We start from the raw sequence: 21,241 nt of genomic DNA on the forward strand, positions 1-21,241 counted from the left end.
CTTTCCAACAGTGGATACATAGCAATCTTAAGTCACAGAAGCATTTATGAAGTTGCTGCTTATTTTTCTTGTTACTGGTGGTATACAAATGAAGAGAAGGCCAGGGAAGCTAATGAAAAATCAAGCAACACAGGAAATGTTATGTGAATACATGTGCAAAATGTGAATGTCTGGAAAAGCGGTATTTTACTTAGATATTTAATATCAGTTAAGCAGTATACTTCTAGTATACAGGTAGTCCTCGAGTTGTGGTGGCAATTGGGACCGGAATTTCTGTCGCTAAGTGATGAAGTTGTGAAGTGCAATGTCACATGACTGCATTGCTTAGTGACAGAGATCCTGAAGTCCCAGTTGCCATTGTAACCCCAGGACTGTGCAGATCGTTAAGCGGGAAGAGGCTGGAGTCCTGGGCAAGCAGGCCATGTGGGTGGGAGCTGCAGGTGAGAGCTGTGGGCAAGTGCTCCAGAGTGTGGGCGGGTGCGTGGGTGCTGTGGGGGTGCTGCAGGCAGGTGCTATGGAGTGTAGGCAGGCAATAAAGCAGCAGGAGTGGTAGCAATTTCTGACTTCCTGCTGGTTTCCCCATTGACTTTGCTTGTGGATAGCTGGAAATCGCAATCATGGGACCATGGCTCACTGCAGTGTTGTAACCATGAGCCAGGCACTGAGTGCCCAGATTGCAATCATGTGACAGTGGGGATGCTGCGACAGCTGGAACTTTGAAACCCAGTCATAAATCCCCCTTGTTCAGTGCCATCACATCTTTCAATGGTCGTTGAATGAGTGGTCGTAACCTGAGGACTACCTGCACTATATATCTAGGTAGGCATTGTATAGTAACCTAAATCAAGTTTTCAGATCCCATCACGCAATTTTGCATGATATGTGAGTACCACCAAAAAATACAAATAATAATAAAAAAATCATTACAAATGTCTAAAATCTCACTTTTAAATATTTGACAGGCAACCACCCCATCTGGGGATGTCAAGGTGCCACATTACCAAACTATTAATATTACAAGATATGAACACTTGTGTGTGGCGTGTTTACTTTAAGCTGCCATCCCAAGCATTCTTTAGCATTGGCCAGGTTGACTGGAATGGCTAAGTACTGATGTGCTACAATATCTTGAGATTTATAGCTTGCCCACTTCTAGTATACATGATCCATGCCATCAAGCCAAAAGCAGTCAGTCAGTCTGTTTGTCTGTCTGTTTCTCTCTCTCTCAGAAATGGACTTAATAGAAAAAAACTGTCATTGTTTATATGTGTGCTGTTCTAAGCCTTGATATAGCAACTGTGCCTATTCATTAAAAAGAACTCCAGTTTTCTGTTATCAGTTATAATTAGTAATATTTCTTGTTTGGCATGCTTTCTGGTACAGCTGATAAGGCTTCCCATTCAGGTTCAGCTTTAAGGGCTATCATATCCAGCCTGCAAAAATCCAGATGACTACTAGATAGGTTCCTTTATTTATGAATTTATCCCACCTCAATTTAAATCGACTCTCAGTGGTTTACTGATATTAAAAAACTTAGTAAAAACAATAACAATAAATTATAATAAAGACAGTTATAAATTACAAATTCTATTAATGCATTAATTAACACATTGATAAATTGGCTTATCCTTGTAGGTTCTCCAGAAAAGCCAGATTTTTTTTACCAGTTTCTAGAAGGTCACCCTTGTCTTGCCATGGGGAGGAGCTCCCACAGAGAAGGCCTGTTGCCAAACCCCCTCCTGATTCATGTCCTAGTAGGCAGGAACCCTTGGCAAGTATTTCATGCCTGGTTTGCATTAAGTGGGAAGAAAGTATCTGGGAAAGCCAGACTCTTAGATACCCTGGTCTAAGCCATAAAGCTAGTGGCCAGCACTTTGAATTGCATTTGGAAACATACAACCAACCAGTGCAACTTTGGCAGTAATGGTGTAATACAATGGTATCATGCCTGCCCCATAAGTACATGGGCCACTGCATTCTGGACCAGCTTCCAGAAATGTCAAGGTAGTTTTCAAAGTCAGCAATGTATAGAGTGAATTACAGTAACCAAACCTTGAGATGACAAAGATGTGAGTAACAGTCCTCTGAGTGCCCTATTCTAGATAGGCCACAACTGGCACACAAGTTGAAGCTGGGCAAAAGTCCTCTTGGATCTGAGAATCCAGAAGCTAAGGCCCCCAATTTCAAGTCTGCTCTCTTGGGTAGAACTCAACCCCATCAGAAATTAGAGCTGCTACAATCCAGGAACCTGTAGGCTTCTGAATTAACAGATACTCTGCACCGTTTGTGTTAAATCTGAACCTGTTTTTCCCCATGCAGACCCTGACAGCCTCCAGGCACCAAGTCACAACTCCACAGTATTTCTCATTGGGCCTAGGGTAGAGATGTACAATTGAGTATCATCAGTCTAGTTATGATACTGTTGAATACTGAACTGATGGATGACCTCTTCTAATGGCTTCATTTAGAAAGGACTGATCCCTGGTTTACTCCATGGCAAAGTGATTGCAGGCCTGAGCTTTCCTTCCATACTGTCCCTGACTGAACCCACCCACTCAGGAAGAGTAGAACCACCATAAAATTTTGCCTCCAATTCCTAAACCTCTCAGATGGTCCAGAAGGATACCAGGTTGACAATAATAAAGGTGCCAAGAAATCTAGGATAACAATGATGGTTGTGCTCCCTCCCTAACTCTAAGTCCCTCCTGAGGTCATCTATGAGAGTAACCAATATTGAGTCTGTGCCATGACTGGTTCTGAAACCAGATTGCCATTGATCTCGATAATCTGTATCCTTCAGAGTCCTCTAACTGAAGCCCCACTATTATCTCAACAACTTTCCTTCCAAAGGGGAAGTAGCATGGAAGTTATCCAGTTCCATTGGATCTAAGCTGGATGGATCAGAGCATGTTCCTAGGCTCCCCAAACCTCCTCTTCCCTCAAAGAAGCATTGATTATTGCCTGATTCCAATTTCCAGCCTGCTTTAACCAGCCAGGTGGGACAGAGGCCAGTGCAAAAGTGGTACAGCTAAGACCACAGAGAATTCTGTTCACTTTCTCAGGTTCCTCAGATTCAAAAACCATTCAAATAACATTGAAAGACATTATGTGCAGCAAAGAGAGACAAAAGCCCTGATTCTCTGCTATTACCTAGTGGCTGTCCATATTTTTGCAGCCCAGATATAGCTAATCTTAGTGAATTATTAGAGTGACAAGAAGCTAAACATTCAACATTGTTTTATGAAGCAATGGGGACTATCATGATTAGAATAAATTTGGGGAGATTCAAGAGCTGGGGCTTTGTGTAACTCCCTTAGCTTTATTTCAATGAAAGAAAAATGAAAAATCTCCTCCCCAGGATTTCCAAAGATCTAAAAGTATGAATGCTAATGCAGCATAATGCATAATGTTATTATTCAATTTATATTTCACACAACTAACAGTAAAGAAACAAACAAAAAATACCCTCATATATAAAAACAGTTGACCTCCAATAAAAACATTTAAATCATCTTAACTAATTAACTATGCACAGCGTGATGTTTTCTACACATCAGCAGCTGATGTATATTTCAGATTTAAACTTTCTGACAGGGATAGTTTTTCCCAACACTAAGCTTAACAATAAATTAAATGTCATTGCATTTGCCTTTTAAATTAGTGAAGGCCAGGCTATTGCAGAACAGTTAAAAACATCGTATAGGAACAGAGCTTTCAGCTGCTGGGAAGATGAAGTTTAGAAGTGAACCTTGGAATGAAACACTGTTCCCTATTTTAATTTGGCTTGATGCTCTTTTTCTAAATTATCCAGGTTTTCTGGTTGCTATTGTTCAACAAAAAGGAATCTTCCTCAGCATCCAGATGTGTTGGGACCCCAATCAAGAGCATCATGTTGGGAAGGGCACTTAGTACAGTTTAGCTATGGTTATAGCCTTAAAGGGCTTAGTGGTATATATCTCAACCATTGTAAGATCATCTAGTGAAGTTGGATGACATCATAATTGTTCCTGGTGTTAGTGCACCAGCTTCAGGTAGAGCTGGTATCAACACTGTTACAACTGCTTCCCAAGGAGGAAAGGCCACTAATTTGGTGGCATAATGGGAAATAACACCTCCCACAGAAATATTAAAAAAACTAAGTGTGAAAAGATCATAGACCAAGAAAAAAACAAAGAGAAAGGGGGGCTTGTCATCCTCCTGAAAAAAGACCAGGCCACTGTAAGTACTAGCTGACCTACCTATTCAGTGTTCCTCAGACATCTTATTTCTATAGTTTTCCATAGCCAAGTACCACACATCTTCTCTCCTCACAAGAGAGGCTTCACCAGTATGCCCTACATTTCAGATACATGGATTTCAATTCCCAGAATTCATCAACCAACATGTTTGTACTGGGAATTCTGAAAGGTGAAGTCTTCATTTCTGGAGTCATGCACATTGGGAAAGCATTGTAACATTGGCCTAGACAGAACAGAGAATTATCACTGCTGTTAGAGGTGATGTGTGTGGTTACCATGGGTGTGGACTTCTTAATGATGACCAAAAATCTCCATCAGACGTACACTTTGTTGCTCAGGGAAATAACATTTTTACAAGCCATTTAGACTATGCTACAAGATCTGAGCTGTATAAATCCCTGTGACCAATTGATGCAACAGAAATACAGAAAAGTCTGTGCTGCCATCTAGCTGTTATCCAGAACTTTGCAGCCCATATCTAGTGGTCTTGGTTTGGACTGAATTTTAACCTTTCTGATTGTTTTCACTTGGCTTGTAAGATTTTGTTGCCTTTTGCATTTCATGACTCTTATCTATATTTAATTTTTTGAGATTGACTTTTCCTTTGGAAGTTTCAGCTGAAGAACAGGAGATATAAAATAAATAATAAAGATGTTTATTTCTGCTGTTCAGAAAATGAGACAGGCCCAGATCATTTTCAGCCCAACAAAGCATCTATACTGTAACGTCTGTAAAACAACTTATCTTTGTCTTGATCAAGGCACTTTGTGACATGGAGGCAATGCAATTCACCCTTGCCAAGGTAACGAGGCAACAAGATTCTCCTTGATAGAACAAAGAAGCAATATGGTTGCTTATGTTACCTTAACACCATGTCTGGATTTTCAGTAACTGCCTGGAAGCAAGAGAGGACTCTCCTCTGCTTGTATAACACATACAGCAAAGTCTCTTTTCATTATTGGAACTGCTAGAGAAAGTCTCCAAATAAAGCAATGTGGTCACTTTGCTGTCAAACAGAGAAGCACATTGCTTGTGAAGCATCTTTAAAAAGGAGGGTTTTGTGTGAACAATGCAGCATATTCTACAATGCAAGCCTTCCCAGAATGCAGCCAGCCTATTCCCGTAATATCACAGAAGCTTCTTTCATCTTTTAGAATTCTCTTTTGCCTATGTCTCTTCCAACATGTAAAAAAATGGCAGTTTCTAAATAGCAGCTGTTACCAATATGTTTCAATTTTCAGTATCATTCAATATCGTTACTTAACATTTAATCCTCTGCCCACAAAACACAAAACAAAGCTTCTGTAAGCCAGTACTAGAAAGAACTTTGAAACAGTATCACAAGTATATCATGTAGCAAATGAATAGGTACCAATCTGAATATTTAAAATCTAAGAAACACAATCTAGACAAGATCAAGTAAGAAGGAAGAATACTGAAGATGGAAAAATATTGATTACTGGAAGTCAAGAAACAAAGAGGAAGCTATATTTATTCAGAAGTTTATAGAAAAATGGTATTGCAGAAGGGATTTAAAGGGTGAATTGGCCTGAAAAAGTATGCAAGGGTGTTTCTGGCTTGAACAGTATTGCAGAAAATACAGTGTTTAACACACTTAAAACATTACAGTTCATGCAGCAAGACTTACCTGTCTTTTTCACTGTCGCGCAGTCTGTTTTCATGGATAGTGAATAGATCAAATGATCTTACAAATAAGCTGAAAAGATTCTGGCAGGATTAGAGTAAAGTGTATGAAAGTCTGTATAATTTTCTAAAACACAGTGGCTGCTCAGCAAACACATGGCAAACAGTATAGAAGAACATAAACCATATCTGTAACATGAACTCAGGGTGTACATCTCCTATGTATGGACAAAACTGAAGATGCCTGGAAGGCCTCATGGTTTGATAATCAAATAGTGGTGAAACTGCAATAATCTGATTCTACTACTCAGATGTTTATTTTTTTCTGCACAAATTCAAATCATTCCTTAATTTGTCTGATCTTAGTTTCCAGTTCACCAACAAGGTGGAGAAAGTTGAGCTCAGGTGCTCCACTCTTCCATTAACCCTTCATACTTTGCCTGCTTTTGTCAATTTCATATGCAAATGAATAACCTTAATAGAAAACTCTCCAGCTTGATTTAATGTGCATCTTTCCATAGAAGTTTCCCAAATGTATAAATGATAGAATTGCAGCTTAGAAACATATTTGCTCAGAAGCACCCCAAAACCACAAATGCCCCTCCCCCAAGCCATAATAAAAGCAGTAAAGGAGAAAAGCAGAAGTTTAATAGAAAATAATGTCTGGAGGATGGGCTACAGCATGAGTTCTATTCTATGGGTGCAACTCTTTGATATAATGTCCATCTAGATCTGATCTATAAGTTCATCTACAGGAACAGCTAAGTGACATTTTAACACATTGTACTCATGCTATGGAGACCTGAAAGAACAGGTTAGGGATAGATTGTCTATCCATTTCTATCTAGTCACTAGGAATCAAAAACAACTTGATGAGATATCATTAATCAAACTCATGCTATACAAATCACATTTTTACCAATGTCTGAAACCCATTTTTTGCTTGGATTATGTTCTTATTTTCCTGAAAGATAGGCCTATAGGCTCTCTACCTAGACTTCCCATAACAACAAGTTCATCCAGATTTGCATTACAGGTTCTGTCATCCTGTATCTCTGCTGCTTTATACTTCCTATACATTATTTCACTCTTCCTTTATAGAGCTACTCCAATTACTCTAACCACATACATTCCTCACTGCAGCACTCCCTAATTTTCTCTGAATCACAGCAGGTGGCAGCACTTAACCTACTTTGGCTAATCCCCCAAAAACTTAGTGTTGGACCTGGGTCATGGAGATTACAAGGAAATCCCATGGCTGCACACTAACCGAGCAGTAAAAAAAATATCCAAAAAGAAAGCAGTGATAAATCACTTCCATAAATCTACCAAGAAAACTGTCTGGATAAAACACCAAGTCACTAAGAGTTAAGCTCAATTTAAGGGGATTTTCACCTTTTTGCTCTATGTACAATAAAATCTAGATCCAAGTTACTGGTAAAAATATGCTAGATGAGATATAAACATGCCTCTACTATAGCCCCAATTTCCAGGATCAGATTATAGTGAAAAATAGCGGCTTTAGGAAAGAATTAAATATTGTATGAAATCTTGTGCAGCAGAAACTATTTCTTACTTCACCAACTCATCTGCTGAGATGAGCCATGTATATGCATAAATCCACTTCTGTGATACTGCAGATTATGGAAAACACCCTAGTGTTTTTGTTTTTTGTTTTTAATATGAAGCATGTGTAAATAAGGAAGGTCTTTTGGTAAAACAATCAGAATTCAGATCTAACAGTAGATTCTAATCTACATTCTGTCTACCTCTGTGATAGATCTTCTATTTCTGCCAGATGTTAATCACAGCAAGGGAAGCCAGCAATGTGAAAAAATCTGTTAGAAAAAAACAGATCTAACTCTATGCAGTTCAAAAAAGAGCCCAGCCTAAGCTGTAGAACAGGATCAGGGAGAGGCTGATGATGTCTGAGAAAAGAAGGGTGCCATTTATTAGGAAGATTCTGTTTTGCTTTCAGGTCAAGGTAGTGTTGCTGCCTCCTCTTGGAAAACTGTCTCATGGCTCAAAAGTCCTCCCCCTGTTCACCTTTCCCCTGGGAAACAGGGTAAATATTTACAGCCGACCAGAGCTGAGGGGATGCCGTGGAGATAAAACCAGCCCCTCATTGCCATTTCCCTCAGCAGCACAGCGAGGAGGTGGAGATGGTGAAATGCGGAAGATGCGTAGAATACTCACTTTGTTTTTCTTGGTTGAGGCGGAGAAATCAACCGCAGATGGAGATTCAGCGATTGCCAAGAATAAAATCAAGCATTGGTACACCATACATCCAATAGGCATGAGGGGACAACCTGGCCTGTGAACAGCTGATGTTGCCAAATCAGTGGCTGGAAATGAAAACCTCCAGAACATGGGAAGGCAATAAACCAACTTAAGCATCTCAAAAGTCTTGTCACTTTTTGTGTGCTCTTAAAGGGGTGGGGTGGGGAACACATGGGTTTCTTCTCATATGCATAAACTCCTGTATTTTGTTTACAGTAAGGGTAAGGTGACGTAAAATTAATTGTGGTCACTGCAACATAACAAACAAAAATTGAAAGGGGACAATTGAATCTCTTATTGCAGCTACCTAGTCATGTACAGACAATACTCTTCTAGGAAAGATCAATACAATATCTCAAAAATCCAAAAGAGAAAAGGTGAAGTACATTCAAGTTTTATCAGAAAAAGCTGCCTAGATGCTATAGTTCTAGTATGTATTGTAGTCTCACATAATGGTGATTGGAGACATCAGTTCAGTTAACACTCTTAGATATAAACAGTAGATGGCAAAAGCTTGAAGACTTTTAAGCATTTTACTTCCTTTGGGTCCCTTCAAATTGGGTTTATATTGTTTCATGGGACAATCAGATGTTAGTGATCTCAAAACCAGGTCTTAGAGGATTGACAAAGATCTATTCTGTGGCATTTGGGGATGGGGGCTGTACAAAACCTTGAGTGTTTCAGAAAGAATAGGTGTGTTTATGAAATCCCCTTTTTAATTGTTAAGATAGCTATGTCTTTCCAGGCTCATATGTTTGGGAAAAATGCAGAGAGAAAAGGCTGCACATACATAAGCAAGCATAAAGATAGCTGGAGGACTGCCTGCTCCAACCAGTACTGGTCTGACCAATTAGATCAAACAGAGAGAAACTACTGTATTACTGATTTTGGGGAATTCTTGGGGTGGGGGGTTGAAGCAAGGAGGTACTGCTTTTCCATGGCAACACTGATGCAGTGGAACAGGTTCCCATCTGAAATCAGATTAGCCTCTTCCTTGTTGATATTTCAGAAGCTTTTAAAGACAGAGTTGTTCCAGAGAGCTTTCTCTTGATTTTATTATGTCATCTACACTTTGTCTATTTTTGTTTGTAGTTTTCTGTTTGGGTAGTAGTGTTTTATTATTTATACAGTTGTTATATTGTGTATGTTTTATTTGATTTTATACTTTATGCAAGCTGCTGAAAGCCTCTGGATTGCAGCAAGATAGAAAGGTGGAAAATAAATAATCAGAAGCAGCTTCTGAGTCAATTACAGGAGCCTAGAAAAAGATGCAGTTGTTTTAATAATTCAAAGAGTGAGGCCTTTCATGTGTACCCCAATATGCTTTGAAACACCTCTTTTGAAGGATTTGTATAGGCCTATTGAGGAGACACTATAGGACCTCCTGCAGATTCCATATAGGAATCCTGTATAGAGTACCATAGTTTCCTTGTGGGTCTTATCCCCCAAGAATTTCAGTGATTACAGCTTCCGAGTTCTAGCAGACACATAAATTTTCTTTCCCATATCCCCAGAATAACTATTTAGACTTCAGCATTCACTGAAAAACAATCCATCTGGCTAGAAACTAAATTTTGTTAATACAGACATCTCTCATTTCAGTACACATCTAAACTAGCTAACACACAAATTCACATTTCAACACATTTTGTGATTGGAAAATTCTTACATTTTATTCCAGTTTTTGCCAGAACAGCTAAGCAATGGAAATTGGCTTGTAAATTTATATATTCTGGATCTGTAATTTGCTAGTTGTTAGGGACAAACAACAGATGATGGATAAGAGACTGCACCTTACTTGAAATCTTGGAATCCAAAACATTTTATACCAGCTAGTTAATCTGTCTCAGGGATATTAAGTCTCGAGCACAATTCTTTCACAACAGCTCTTACATAACACTCTTAATTTTATACATTAGGAACTGAATCTGAAGATGCCAGTGTAGGCTTCAGGATCACTGAGGTATGGTCCTTTTTCATAAAGCCCATGGGCTAAGCAATAGTAGGTTCCATCCAACTCACAGGGATCTTTTCTGTGGCTTTGGCTCAACCAAGACATTCTGCTGCCTGAGGCACAGTGGAAAATGACATCCTATACTCATCCAAGTTAAGATGCTCATGAGCCCAAATTAGGCACGCATGGGAACCCTCCTCCCAAAATATCAACTTTCCATTTCTACCAGTAAAACTCCCATTGCTAACAAAGTATTGTAGATAACAATTTGCTTCCTTTCCCTGACATGACATTCAATATCTGCCACCTGAGGTGACTGCTTCACTCTGCCTAATAGTAAAACCGGGCCTGCTTGAAGTCTGCTGAACTCCTGAGCTTCCCTATCCATTTGTAACTGGTTTGCATCTAATGCCAATTTTACAAACACCACTCTTTTTTCTAGAAATCTCCTCACATCTACAGTGAAAGGACAGACCAAAAAGAACATGGTTGTGAGGAAACCATTCTGCCGAAGCTCTGCTGCGAAGAGAGAATGAAGGAAAAATTGCGTATATGCAACATGTACTTATCTGTGTGCATTTTTGCAAGAAGAAGGAAAGATATGTGTGTATGTGCTGAGGGAAAAAGATGTCAGTGTCTCTGCCAGAAGGGAAGAATATATATTTCAGAATGGAAATGCATATATGTGCAACATATATAAAGGGTAACAGTAAATTTGCCTGACCCAATGTACCGCTGAACCTATTTGTGCCTTCCTTTGTTCCCATTCACTTTACCAGCCAACCATCAACAGGGCTCCTCAGCCAAAAAATGTGCCTACCTCTGCCATAAAATTCTCAAGACATATAGCTGCAGATGCAATGTACCTCGATCTCATCTGGCAGTTGGCAAGGACTGGCACAGGGAGGCTGGGCCACTAAAGCATTTGACAAGGTCTCTGATGATATTTTTGTGTGGATAGAATGAGCTAAAGAGTATTGTGATCCAGAAGATTTGCAACTGTTTGAATAATTGTGCTTGTTAATGGTGCTGCATCACCCTGGAGAGAAATATCAACTGAAGTCCTGCAGGGCTCCATTGTCAGCCTGTGCTAGTCAACTTCTTTATAAATTATAAAGATGAAATAGAATAGAATGGATGCTTATTATATTTACAGTTGACATTAAAGTACAGTAAGGTGATCAGCTAGCAATTTAGAAGGCAAAATCTTGATTCCAAATGATTCTAGCAGGCTTGAATGCTGGACCAAATCCATCAGGATGATGTTCAGTGGTGACAATGAAATGCAATGTCTGGCTTTTGGATAGGATTGTGGAGACCTGGCTTGGTGGCAGGGCATACCGGGAGGCTGTAAGGGGACTTAGTGAACCATCAGTTGAACATGGGCTAGGTATAGGAGGCAACAACTACAATGTCCAATATACTCTTGGACTCCATTGTAAAGCACTGTGTTTGGATCACATGAGCTAATAATTCCACTGTATTTTTCATTGGTGAAACCTCATGTGGAGCACAATGTCTAGCACCACACTTTAAAAGGGACATGGACAAGCTACAGTGGGTTCCAAAGAAAGCACTACGGACAAGGGATCTGGAAAACAAGCCTTGAAGAATAGTTAAAGGAGCATTGGGCATGTTTCATTTGCAAAAGATGAGACTAAGAGGAGATCTGAAACTGATCTACAAATACACAAAGGCTGTTATGGGCAAATGGTGGTGGACCAATTTTCTGTGGAAACCAAAACCAGAACAAAGAACAAGAAGTTAAAAATAACAGAAAGGAGATTCTGGCTGAAGATTTAGTGAAATTTCCTCACAGTAAGACATGTTAAGCAATGGAATCATCTTCCTAAAAAGGTAGTAGGTTCTTCCTTGCTGGAGGTTGTTAAGCAAGAGTTAAAGAACCATATATTAGCAATGACTGAATGAATTCTTTGCACTAACAAGAGATTGGACAAGAAGACCTATAAGATCCCTTCCAATCCATACATTAACCTCTCTCCAAAAATAAAACACAATTTTCAAGTTGTTTTTTCTGGCTAAAGTTCACTGCACTATGGGCTGTCCCTATACAATTTATAAGTAGGTGGAGGTAACTAAGAAAGATTTTTCAGTAGTGGAGACATGGAATGCTCCACTATGATATCCTTTTAGTAATACATGGAGGCCTTTTCTCCTTAGTTGCTGAGGTATTTCATTATTTTATAACTGGTTTTAATCTTATTATCTAGATCATATTGATATTGTAGCTGCTGTTTCTAATCACAATGTGACTGAATAATTATATTATACCCAGTTTTTTTAAAAATTAAAAAACCCTGAACATTCATTATGAAATGTTAAGATTGGCACTAAAAAAAGGGATTATTTATTTATTTATTTGTTTGTTTGTTTGTTTGTTTGTTTGATTTACACCTGAACATTCATTATGAAATGTTAAGATTGGCACTAAAAAAACCGGATTATTTATTTATTTATTTATTTATTTGATTTACATCCAAGCTTTCCATCAGGAGCTCAAGTTGGCATAAATACCAGATCTCTTTTGCATTTTTTCCTACAACAGGAAGCCTGTGGAATAAGTTGGACTGAGATAGAGGACTGGCCAAATGTCACACAGTGAATTCTGTGCCTGAGGATGTACCTGAATCTAGGTCTCCCCTGTCCTAGTCTAGCTACTATATCACTCTGGTTCTTGATAGCTTCTGAATAGAAGTCTACCTGGAAATCCTATGAAAAGAGTTCTGAGCTTTGTGGAGAAAGATGGGGAGCAAACCAGTTGGATAAAAATAACCAACATTGTTGAGTCAGACATCAAACAGAACTAATACTTTTGAAATAGATCTGAGAATAGGGGAAAGAAGCATGATAGAATCTGATGATATCATAAAAGAAGTGAATTCTTCTTGGAAAAAGAATTTCAGTTGAATCTAAGAATTCCTAGCAAGCTTAAATGTCTTCTTCCAACAACCACTGATTCTGTTTGGCCAACATCTCTCCTAAGGTTCTTTTCTTTAGAGGTTTCCAGGAGGTGTTGTTAAAGATTAATGAGGAGGAACATGGGACAGAACTGATTCCATCTCTTATGAATTACTACATTACTAATGCTGTGAAAAGTTGTTGGGAACTTGAACAACTCAACAAAATTAAGAGAGAGAGTGACAGTAATTAAGTTGGCTGAGAGTGTGAGTATATAAATCTGTTCAAATAAGGATGCTATAAAAAGATACAATAAAATTCTATTCATGTGTCAAAAGCAGCAATACAACAGATGCAAGCAAGTTTTGAGGAATCTCTGCAAGCAAGTTAAGGCTGAGATTTCTGGAGGTCAGGTAGGATGGGTAATCACAAAAATTGTGATCTTAGCGGTCTGTTGTGTCTACTTGTACATTCCAGTGGTTGAATCTCTCCTAAACTCAGCTGTTGCTCATCAGCCCTTCCCTGGCTTGAGGAGGCTATCACTTCCAAGCAGCCTGGCTTCATAATCTAGCTCTCCTGAACTGTTCAGCTTGTTTCTCCTTTATATGATGGCAGTAACATCCATGAGGATTCAGCAGCTGAGGTGGATTATTCAAGCCCTGTGCTAAAGCCAGAACCTAAGTAAAAGAGGCCTCATAGACTCTGCTTTCTCAGACTCTGAGGTGATTGTGACAGAACTGAGCAATTATGATGGTATGCTGTGGCACCACCATAGGATACTTTACTTTTCCATACAGACGACTTCCAAAAATAACACAAGGGTTCTTTTAAGTCTCACTAAAATATCTGGATGGGAATATCAGGATGCAAGGCTCATAGGCAGGATGCAATCTACATTTCTGCAGATCTCCTGGACATGTGGAAAGTAGCATGCAGGGATCTTGTCATGGGTTTCCCTGCATATTCTTTGCAAAGTGTAATACTTTCTAAGAGTCTTAGGGACTATGCCATGGATTTTAGTGACATTATGTCATGGCTGCAAAGTGAGAACACATTTCTCTGGATTCCTTGCAGCATTACAAAGGCTTCTGTGACATGTCCCTCACTCATATAGCTTTAGGTGTTACATCGGTAACTTATAAAAATAATTGTATCGCTGCTGTAATTTACTCTGAAGGTAAATTTACTCGGGAATTTGAAATATGAAATATATTTTCAAGCAGAGATTTGAGTATTCTTTTTTAATTCATCCCAGTTTGTATTTTAATCTTGGAATTTCTCTCTGTCTCTCAGCATTCATCATCAGTTAGAGCCAGTTTGGTTTAGTGGTTAAGGCATCAGGCTAGAAACCAGGAGATCATGATTTCTAGACCTGCCTTAGGCATGAAGCCAGTTGGGTGACCTTGGGCCAGTTACTCTCTCTCAGCCCTAGGAAGCAGGCAATGGCAAACTACTTTTTAAAAACCTTGCCAGTAAAACTGTAGAAACTAGTCCAGGTAGTTGCCAGGAGTCAAAAACTGACTTGAAGGCACCAAAAAAAAAAAAAAAAAACCCCAAAAAAACAAACCCCCCATCATTGTACTAATACTTAGAATTATCAATCTCTTACTGTAATGGGAATATTGTACATTATTAGCTATTCTGACAATATTATGTCAATTAGTGTTTCTTTGGTCCATGAAGAAACATATCACTTTGCATTAAAGAACTTTCTATGCCGTTATATTTTGTCCTGAAATAACATATTTTACTATTCTTTTATTTATACAATTTTTACCTTATTTTCCAGCAAAAGTATTTCCAAAGCAGGTTCTACTTCATATATCTAACCACATATAAAAGTCCCCAATGGGGACTTACTCCTATAAACAACTTTCCTTTTTTTCTTCAATATTGAATGTTGAATATTACTTCTGTAGAATTGATCAGATATCCTGAGTCTCTTCCTTGACCAAATAGTGTTTAAAGGCATAGCAGTTATTAGTCCTAGAGAAGATAAATACATTTTTAAAAGTTTGGTTTCTTTTCCCCTTCTTTTATTTCCCAGACATTTCATCATCCATGAAATCAAAGAGATATAGTGAAACATTATGGAGAAAGTTGCAATTGTAGTAGACAATGGCAGCAGCTTCTGTCGATCTGGCTTTGCAGGAGAAGAAAAACCAAGAATTGTCATGAAAACTACATATCTTCCTCCTATCTATCATCCTGTCTGTTCTCTCAGTGGTGAAAAATTGCAAACTCAGCCACTTAAGCATGGCATTATAATAGATTGGCAAGCTATGGAGAACTTATGGAGCCATCTCTTCTACTGTGGGTTGCGAATTTCCACCGAGGACCATCCCATATTGACAAGTGACTCCCCTTCCTGTCCCACCACAAATAGAGAGAAGATAGCAGAGGTATTTTTTGAAGGCTTTAGTGTCCCAGCTTTGTATGTGGCCAATACAGGGTTCCTCTCACTCTGCTACTGTGGTAGAATCACTGGACTGGCTGTAGAAGCTGGGGCAGGGATTTCCCACGTCACTCCAATATACTCTGGACAAACCTGTATGGAAGGCATCCATCGATTGGATGTGGCTGGCAAGGGTCTCTGCAAATACATGCATAACTTGTTGCTGAACAGCTCTAATGATTTATGTCTTCTTAGGACCCTGAACAAAAAGATGGTAACACAGCTTAAGAAAAAATACTGCTATATATCCATGGACTACAAAAGGGATCTCCAGGAGAAAACTTGCCAGAAACCTGTGAGCATTGAGACCCCTGATGGGCACTTGTTAACTATAGACAAAGAACGCTTTTGCTGCCCAGAGCCACTGTTCAAACCACATCTGCTCAGCCAGAGCTCTCCAGGGCTTCATCATTTGGTTTTCCAAAGTCTGCAGAAGGTTCCAGATGAATTCAAAGGAGAAGTCATTAATAATGTTGTGTTATCAGGAGGTTCCTCATTGTTTCCTGGTTTTCCAGAGAGGATGTGCTTGGAACTGAATGCTTTATTCCATGGTAGAGAATACTTTATTAAAATTCTGGCTTCCCCCAAAAGAAGTATAGCAGTTTGGCTTGGGGGTTCTTTGGCAGCCTCCCTCAGCTCTTTCCAAAGCTTGTGGATGAGAAAACAAGACTATCAAGAGTATGGAGCAGCATATGTGCACAAGAAATTTAAGTAGGTAAAGATATGTCTCAGTGACAAAGTAGACTATCACCCCATCCATTAAAATGGATCTAAGGCAAGACATTAATGGGGAAGAGAAAGACAGCACAGTTTGCTTTCTACTTCTGACTGTTTTTTCCTATCCAGCTGAAATTCGATTGATTTCAGTTCTTAACTCTCTTTAAAAGTGGGAGTTAAAATGCTTCACTAGTGCTTGATTGTATTCAATCTCTTTGACAATCCCAAGGTAAATATGAGAAGAGAAAAATCTATGGACAAAAGTAACTTCTATGCTGTGAATATTCAGAGAAGTATAATTCATTGCAACATTACTGTGTTAATATACTCTGTAATCAAGCTAGATCATTACACTATATTTTCATAACTGTTTTCTGAAAGCTGAAAAAGAAGTATCCTGCAAGCAACAAGCTATTAACACAGACACTGCCTGAATATACTCATCTTTCATACTATTTATTTTATTTTATTTATTTAGTGGACTTGTCCCTGCCCATCTCCCCACAATGGCAATAATAGCAGGGAAGGCCTATATTCCTTGTAAGAGAAAACCCTTAACTAGATTCATACCTGAATGGTGGCTGCTCAGATACAAAACAGTGTAAATACAAAATATTAAATTATATTATTTATAGCACATTCTTATTATTTCAACAAGAAAAAAATCAGTACAGTTACGTGAAATCATACATTGGTATAGAACTAACATAAATCCACCATAAAAAGCAATAATCCTTTATATGCATAATATTTAGATTGCTTCAAATACCACACAAGGCCATACTGTACATTTCAGTAGATTATAAAAGCAATTTCTCAAAAAAAGCTATCCTACAGTTAATCCTGACCCTAATAAATGTTTGAGCTTATGTATATGAAATGTAATAATCAGCAATTATCGTGCTTATAAGTACTTTTTTTTTCAGAGTGGGACAGTGGAATTTGTTTAGAGTGTTAAAAGATAGTGACCCTATTGATATTCTATACTTGGATTTTCAAAATAAATTTGGCAAAGTTCCCCATCAAAGGTTCTTGAGTAAATCTAATGGTCATGGGATAAGAGGACCTGTCTGTTTATGGCTAACTGGTTAAAAAACAAAAAGCAGAGAGTAGGAATGGATGAGCAATGGTCTCAATGAAGAGAAGTGAGAAATGAAATCCCTCAAGGATCTGTGTTGAAATTAGTGCTTTTAAACTTATTTATAATTGAACTCAACCTAGGAGTAACCAGTGAACTGGCCAAGTTTGTAGATGATACTAAACTATTCAGGAAGTTGGAAACAAAAAGTGATAGTAAGAAGTTCTAAAAGGATCACTTTAAACTGGGCACATCCAAAATCCAGGTTTTTCTCTGTATAGAAATAGTCTGTATTTTAATTTTATAGGATTCTAAAATAGAACAGATTTTTATTAGTATAGACATAATTTATTGCAGTTCATAATTTTATTTTATGATTTACATTGTGCTGACCATGATTTTTGATATCTATGCTTTGTTTACAACTTAGTAGAGATTTTCAAGTGTTTAAAATTATTTAACATTTAATTACTTATAATCAATTAATGATATACTGGAAAATTATAATCTCCATGACACTTGTAAATCTCTTGCTTATTTATTTGTATCCAACTGTTCTATCCCTTTCTTTTGTTATTTTTTTCTTCCTTGTTTATATATTTTCTCTAAAATGTCTAATAAAAATACTTTTTAAGAATTTTTTTTACATATTTGTGATACAATCTTTTTCCTAGAAGGTTTCTTGTTAATTATTCACTTAAGTTTCATCACAGACACCAGATTCAACAATAATAGCAAGTTTCACTAGTTAGTTAGACAGAATCAAAAGTTCAAAATGCTGTTTGTTCATATAAATGACTAAACTTTCAAAGTACTGCCAGTGGTGCTATAAACAAATCTAGTAATTTCTGTTTCTTTGCAAGTTCCAAGCTCTGCTGGAGATAAATGCAACCTTAATTTCAGCTGCCTTGTTCCTCCATTGGCCTCCTTGCTGCCATTCCTACAAACCTAACAAGAGATGATAATGATAAAAGAACAGGGAAGGAGAATTTGTGGTGGATCATTCATAGTATGATTCAATTCATGCTTTCTGAATTAAACCTATACCTTAGTAGATGTATTTAGGACTGCAGAAAGAAACCTGGACCTTATCGGTATGACAGTAATTAAATATAGAAAACTGACCCATTTTATATACTCATAAAACCTTGGATATTGTAGATGACCCAAAGATGCTTAGCTAATTGCCTCTGGGAAGCCCTGCCCCAGTTTGGAACAGATTAAACTAATGATTCCTTTAACTGATCTCTGAAGTGCACACTCCTTTCCGATGAGTGCCATAGATGCTTGGAATGTACCTTAGCTGGACTTCCATTCCATTGCATCAAGTATATTCGAAAGTAGGTAAATTGTGGCAATGGAAGCTAATTAAAGCCGTCCATAAAAACAATACTGGAAATGAACTCACGCTTACCAGTTTGGTTTTATCCATAGCTGACAGGACAGCAGTGTTGAGCTGCTCCAGAGCAGACAAAACATGTCTGTATTCTCCAAGATGTTCTGAGAAATACTCTGCAGCAGAAAGGAAGAAAATACATTTGTTATTGTATTCTGCCACACAACCACCTGTTCCATTTGCAAATCCTTCTCAAAGTACTTCAATTACAACCTGCAATTTTCCTACTCCATCCTCCCATCTCAAGAAAATTTGGAGCTTTCAGGGAGCACCGTCATGCAATCATTGCAATGCTCAAGTTAGCCGATAGCTGAACTCTGAGAAATGGCAGCCAACCAGTGCTCATTGGCTTCAGACTTGCCACTTGCTGAGCTCACTTCCCCCTTGTGAGATTTTCCCAGGGCTCCGTGAATTAACAAACAACCCATCTCCCATCATGAAAAAAGAAGCCAAGAAGCCTTCTGTTCAGCGTAGCATAAATTTAGCACACCGTATGAAGTGTGTTTGCCCAACAAATCCTGCTAGTGCTACAGATGCATTCAAAGACTTTTCCTTAAGCTGGGCTGACTGAAACACAGCTGGGAGGCAGACAGTCTGTAGTCCATCCAGTGAGAAAGTAGAAGCTGACAAACACCGGGTGACCTGGCTGGAATAAAAGTTTCATCAGGAACTAAAGCATGGGGCTGGGCGGGGGGGATCTCTGGTTTTTACAGCATAGTTAGGAGGGAGTGTTTCAGACTTTGCAGTGCGTTACCCAACTGGTTGGCTGTCAACAGTGTACAACCAGCAGGGGGTGTATAATAAAAATTGTCATGCAGAAGGGCTCATTAATTCAAAAGCAGCATGCCATTTTATCCTCAGGTGGTTTTTAAAGCAATTCTTAAAAGAAAAGTAGCCTCTATTATCATATAATCTGTACTTCATCATCACTATCAATTGTCCGTGGCATTACAGAATAGTAAGTGCAGGTTCCTCAACATGGCACTTTTTGGATGTGTTACAACTGAAACTCCTAGAATAACTTTGGCCAAGCTGCTGGGAATTTTGGCAGCCATGGTCCAAGCACATCTCTAGGGCACCATACTGGAGGCGGGAACAAGCTTTTGTCCACTGTAGTATCCTGGGAGGAAAAATAGACCACATCTAAGAAGGGGCAAAAAACCAAATATATCAGAGAAAGTTAGGAAGTATATATTCCATAGCAAGGGAAATTATTGAGCTACTTACCACACAACCTCTCGGTCTCTAAATTGCTGTAGAAGACACATAGAGAGAAGGAAAAAAAATATTTGCATGAGATGATGAATTGGGGCTTGAGGGAAATAGTTGCTGGAAGAAGCAAAGTGGCAACTGTCAATTAAAGTTGCTGACTAAATCTTCATTTCAAATATTACACAAACTAGTACTCTTTGAAGTATTTCAAAATATGTCATACGGTAGGCCTAAGCATTGGTCTGTTTAAATCCATAAAGTTTTGCAGTATATAATTTTAAACATTGGACTTCAAGGTCTTATGAGAATACTATTCAGATAATGTATCTTCCAATTATCATACTGTACTACAAATATGGTAAGTCTGAGTGGGCCCTGGGGGAAGACCTGTTATCATGGCCCTCTGACTCAACATTGTCTCTGCCAATCAGAGCCATTCTCCAGAATTCTGAGAGGGGAGGGGACAGAGGAAAACATGGGCAGAGGTCCTGCCTCTTTAACAGAAGGGACAGGTATTATGTGGCCCACAGCCTTCAGGCCACCTTGCCCTAATGTTCATGATTTTTGTATCCACTTCCATCACCAATCCTGCCCCATTTCTGTATAAATAAGGTGGGGTCAGTAGATAGAGGGGGGATAGGGAGGAAACAGAACAAATGAGACTGACTGTCACACTGAAATTCCCTCTTCTAAACAAATAGGAAAGATTTTTCTCAGCTTTGTCATGATAGGAAACTGCCTGTAAAACACTCTGTTGAAGCACTTCTCACATGAGAGTTGGAGAAATATTTACTCAAAAGAAAGTACATTGAGTTCTGTGAGGTGTTTTGCTAGGTAAGTAAACAGAGGATTCCATATTCTCTTTTTCTGACTTTGCCTACCGTTGCAGAGCTCTGTTACGCAAGACAACTCTTTTCTAAGTTTCCTATGGCCATATTGTAAGTTTCCCACAGTGCAGTTTTTGGCTTTCCATCTCAGTAATAATATTGTGCCATCTGTTTCAGTGAAAATAGATGCTTCTGTTAGACCAACAATTTTTAAAAAGGAAAATGGTGAAAAAGAACATTAGAGAGGAATTATATTTCGATGCCAGTAGCAAAAACAACCACAATTGTGCCCTCATATACAGTCTTTACATGATACACACTGAAAATAGACTAGTCACAGGCCATGGCTACAATCCTATGTACAATTACCTGAGAGTAAGCCCCTTTGAACACTGTGGTGAATGCTAAGGAGGATCAATTCAATTGTAATGTTATGCTTAGTTTGATTAATGCATCAGAATATGGAAAGCTAGTATGATTAAGGAAATTAGCTGCTTTAAAGCAGGTAGTGGCAGACAGAG

The 21,241-nt window shown here is 38.5% G+C and overlaps 1 protein-coding gene across 1 annotated transcript in view; it reads right to left on the reverse strand.

Moving 5' to 3' along the window:
• Positions 1–21,241, reverse strand: part of NECAB3 (N-terminal EF-hand calcium binding protein 3) — a 102,336-nt gene that overhangs the window by 26,713 nt on the left and 54,382 nt on the right. The window contains exons 4-5 of the mRNA XM_015888168.3: positions 19,909–19,934; positions 18,700–18,797 (exon numbers count right to left, since the gene is read on the reverse strand). Of these exons, the coding sequence (XP_015743654.1) occupies positions 18,700–18,797; positions 19,909–19,934 (124 nt within the window). The remainder of the gene's footprint in view (positions 1–18,699; positions 18,798–19,908; positions 19,935–21,241) is intronic.

The sequence above is a fragment of the Python bivittatus genome, unplaced genomic scaffold (assembly GCF_059951505.1).
Source record: "Python bivittatus isolate LINGU-HERP-01145 unplaced genomic scaffold, Pbiv_v1 ctg000700_np1212, whole genome shotgun sequence".
Lineage (NCBI taxonomy): Eukaryota > Metazoa > Chordata > Lepidosauria > Squamata > Pythonidae > Python > Python bivittatus.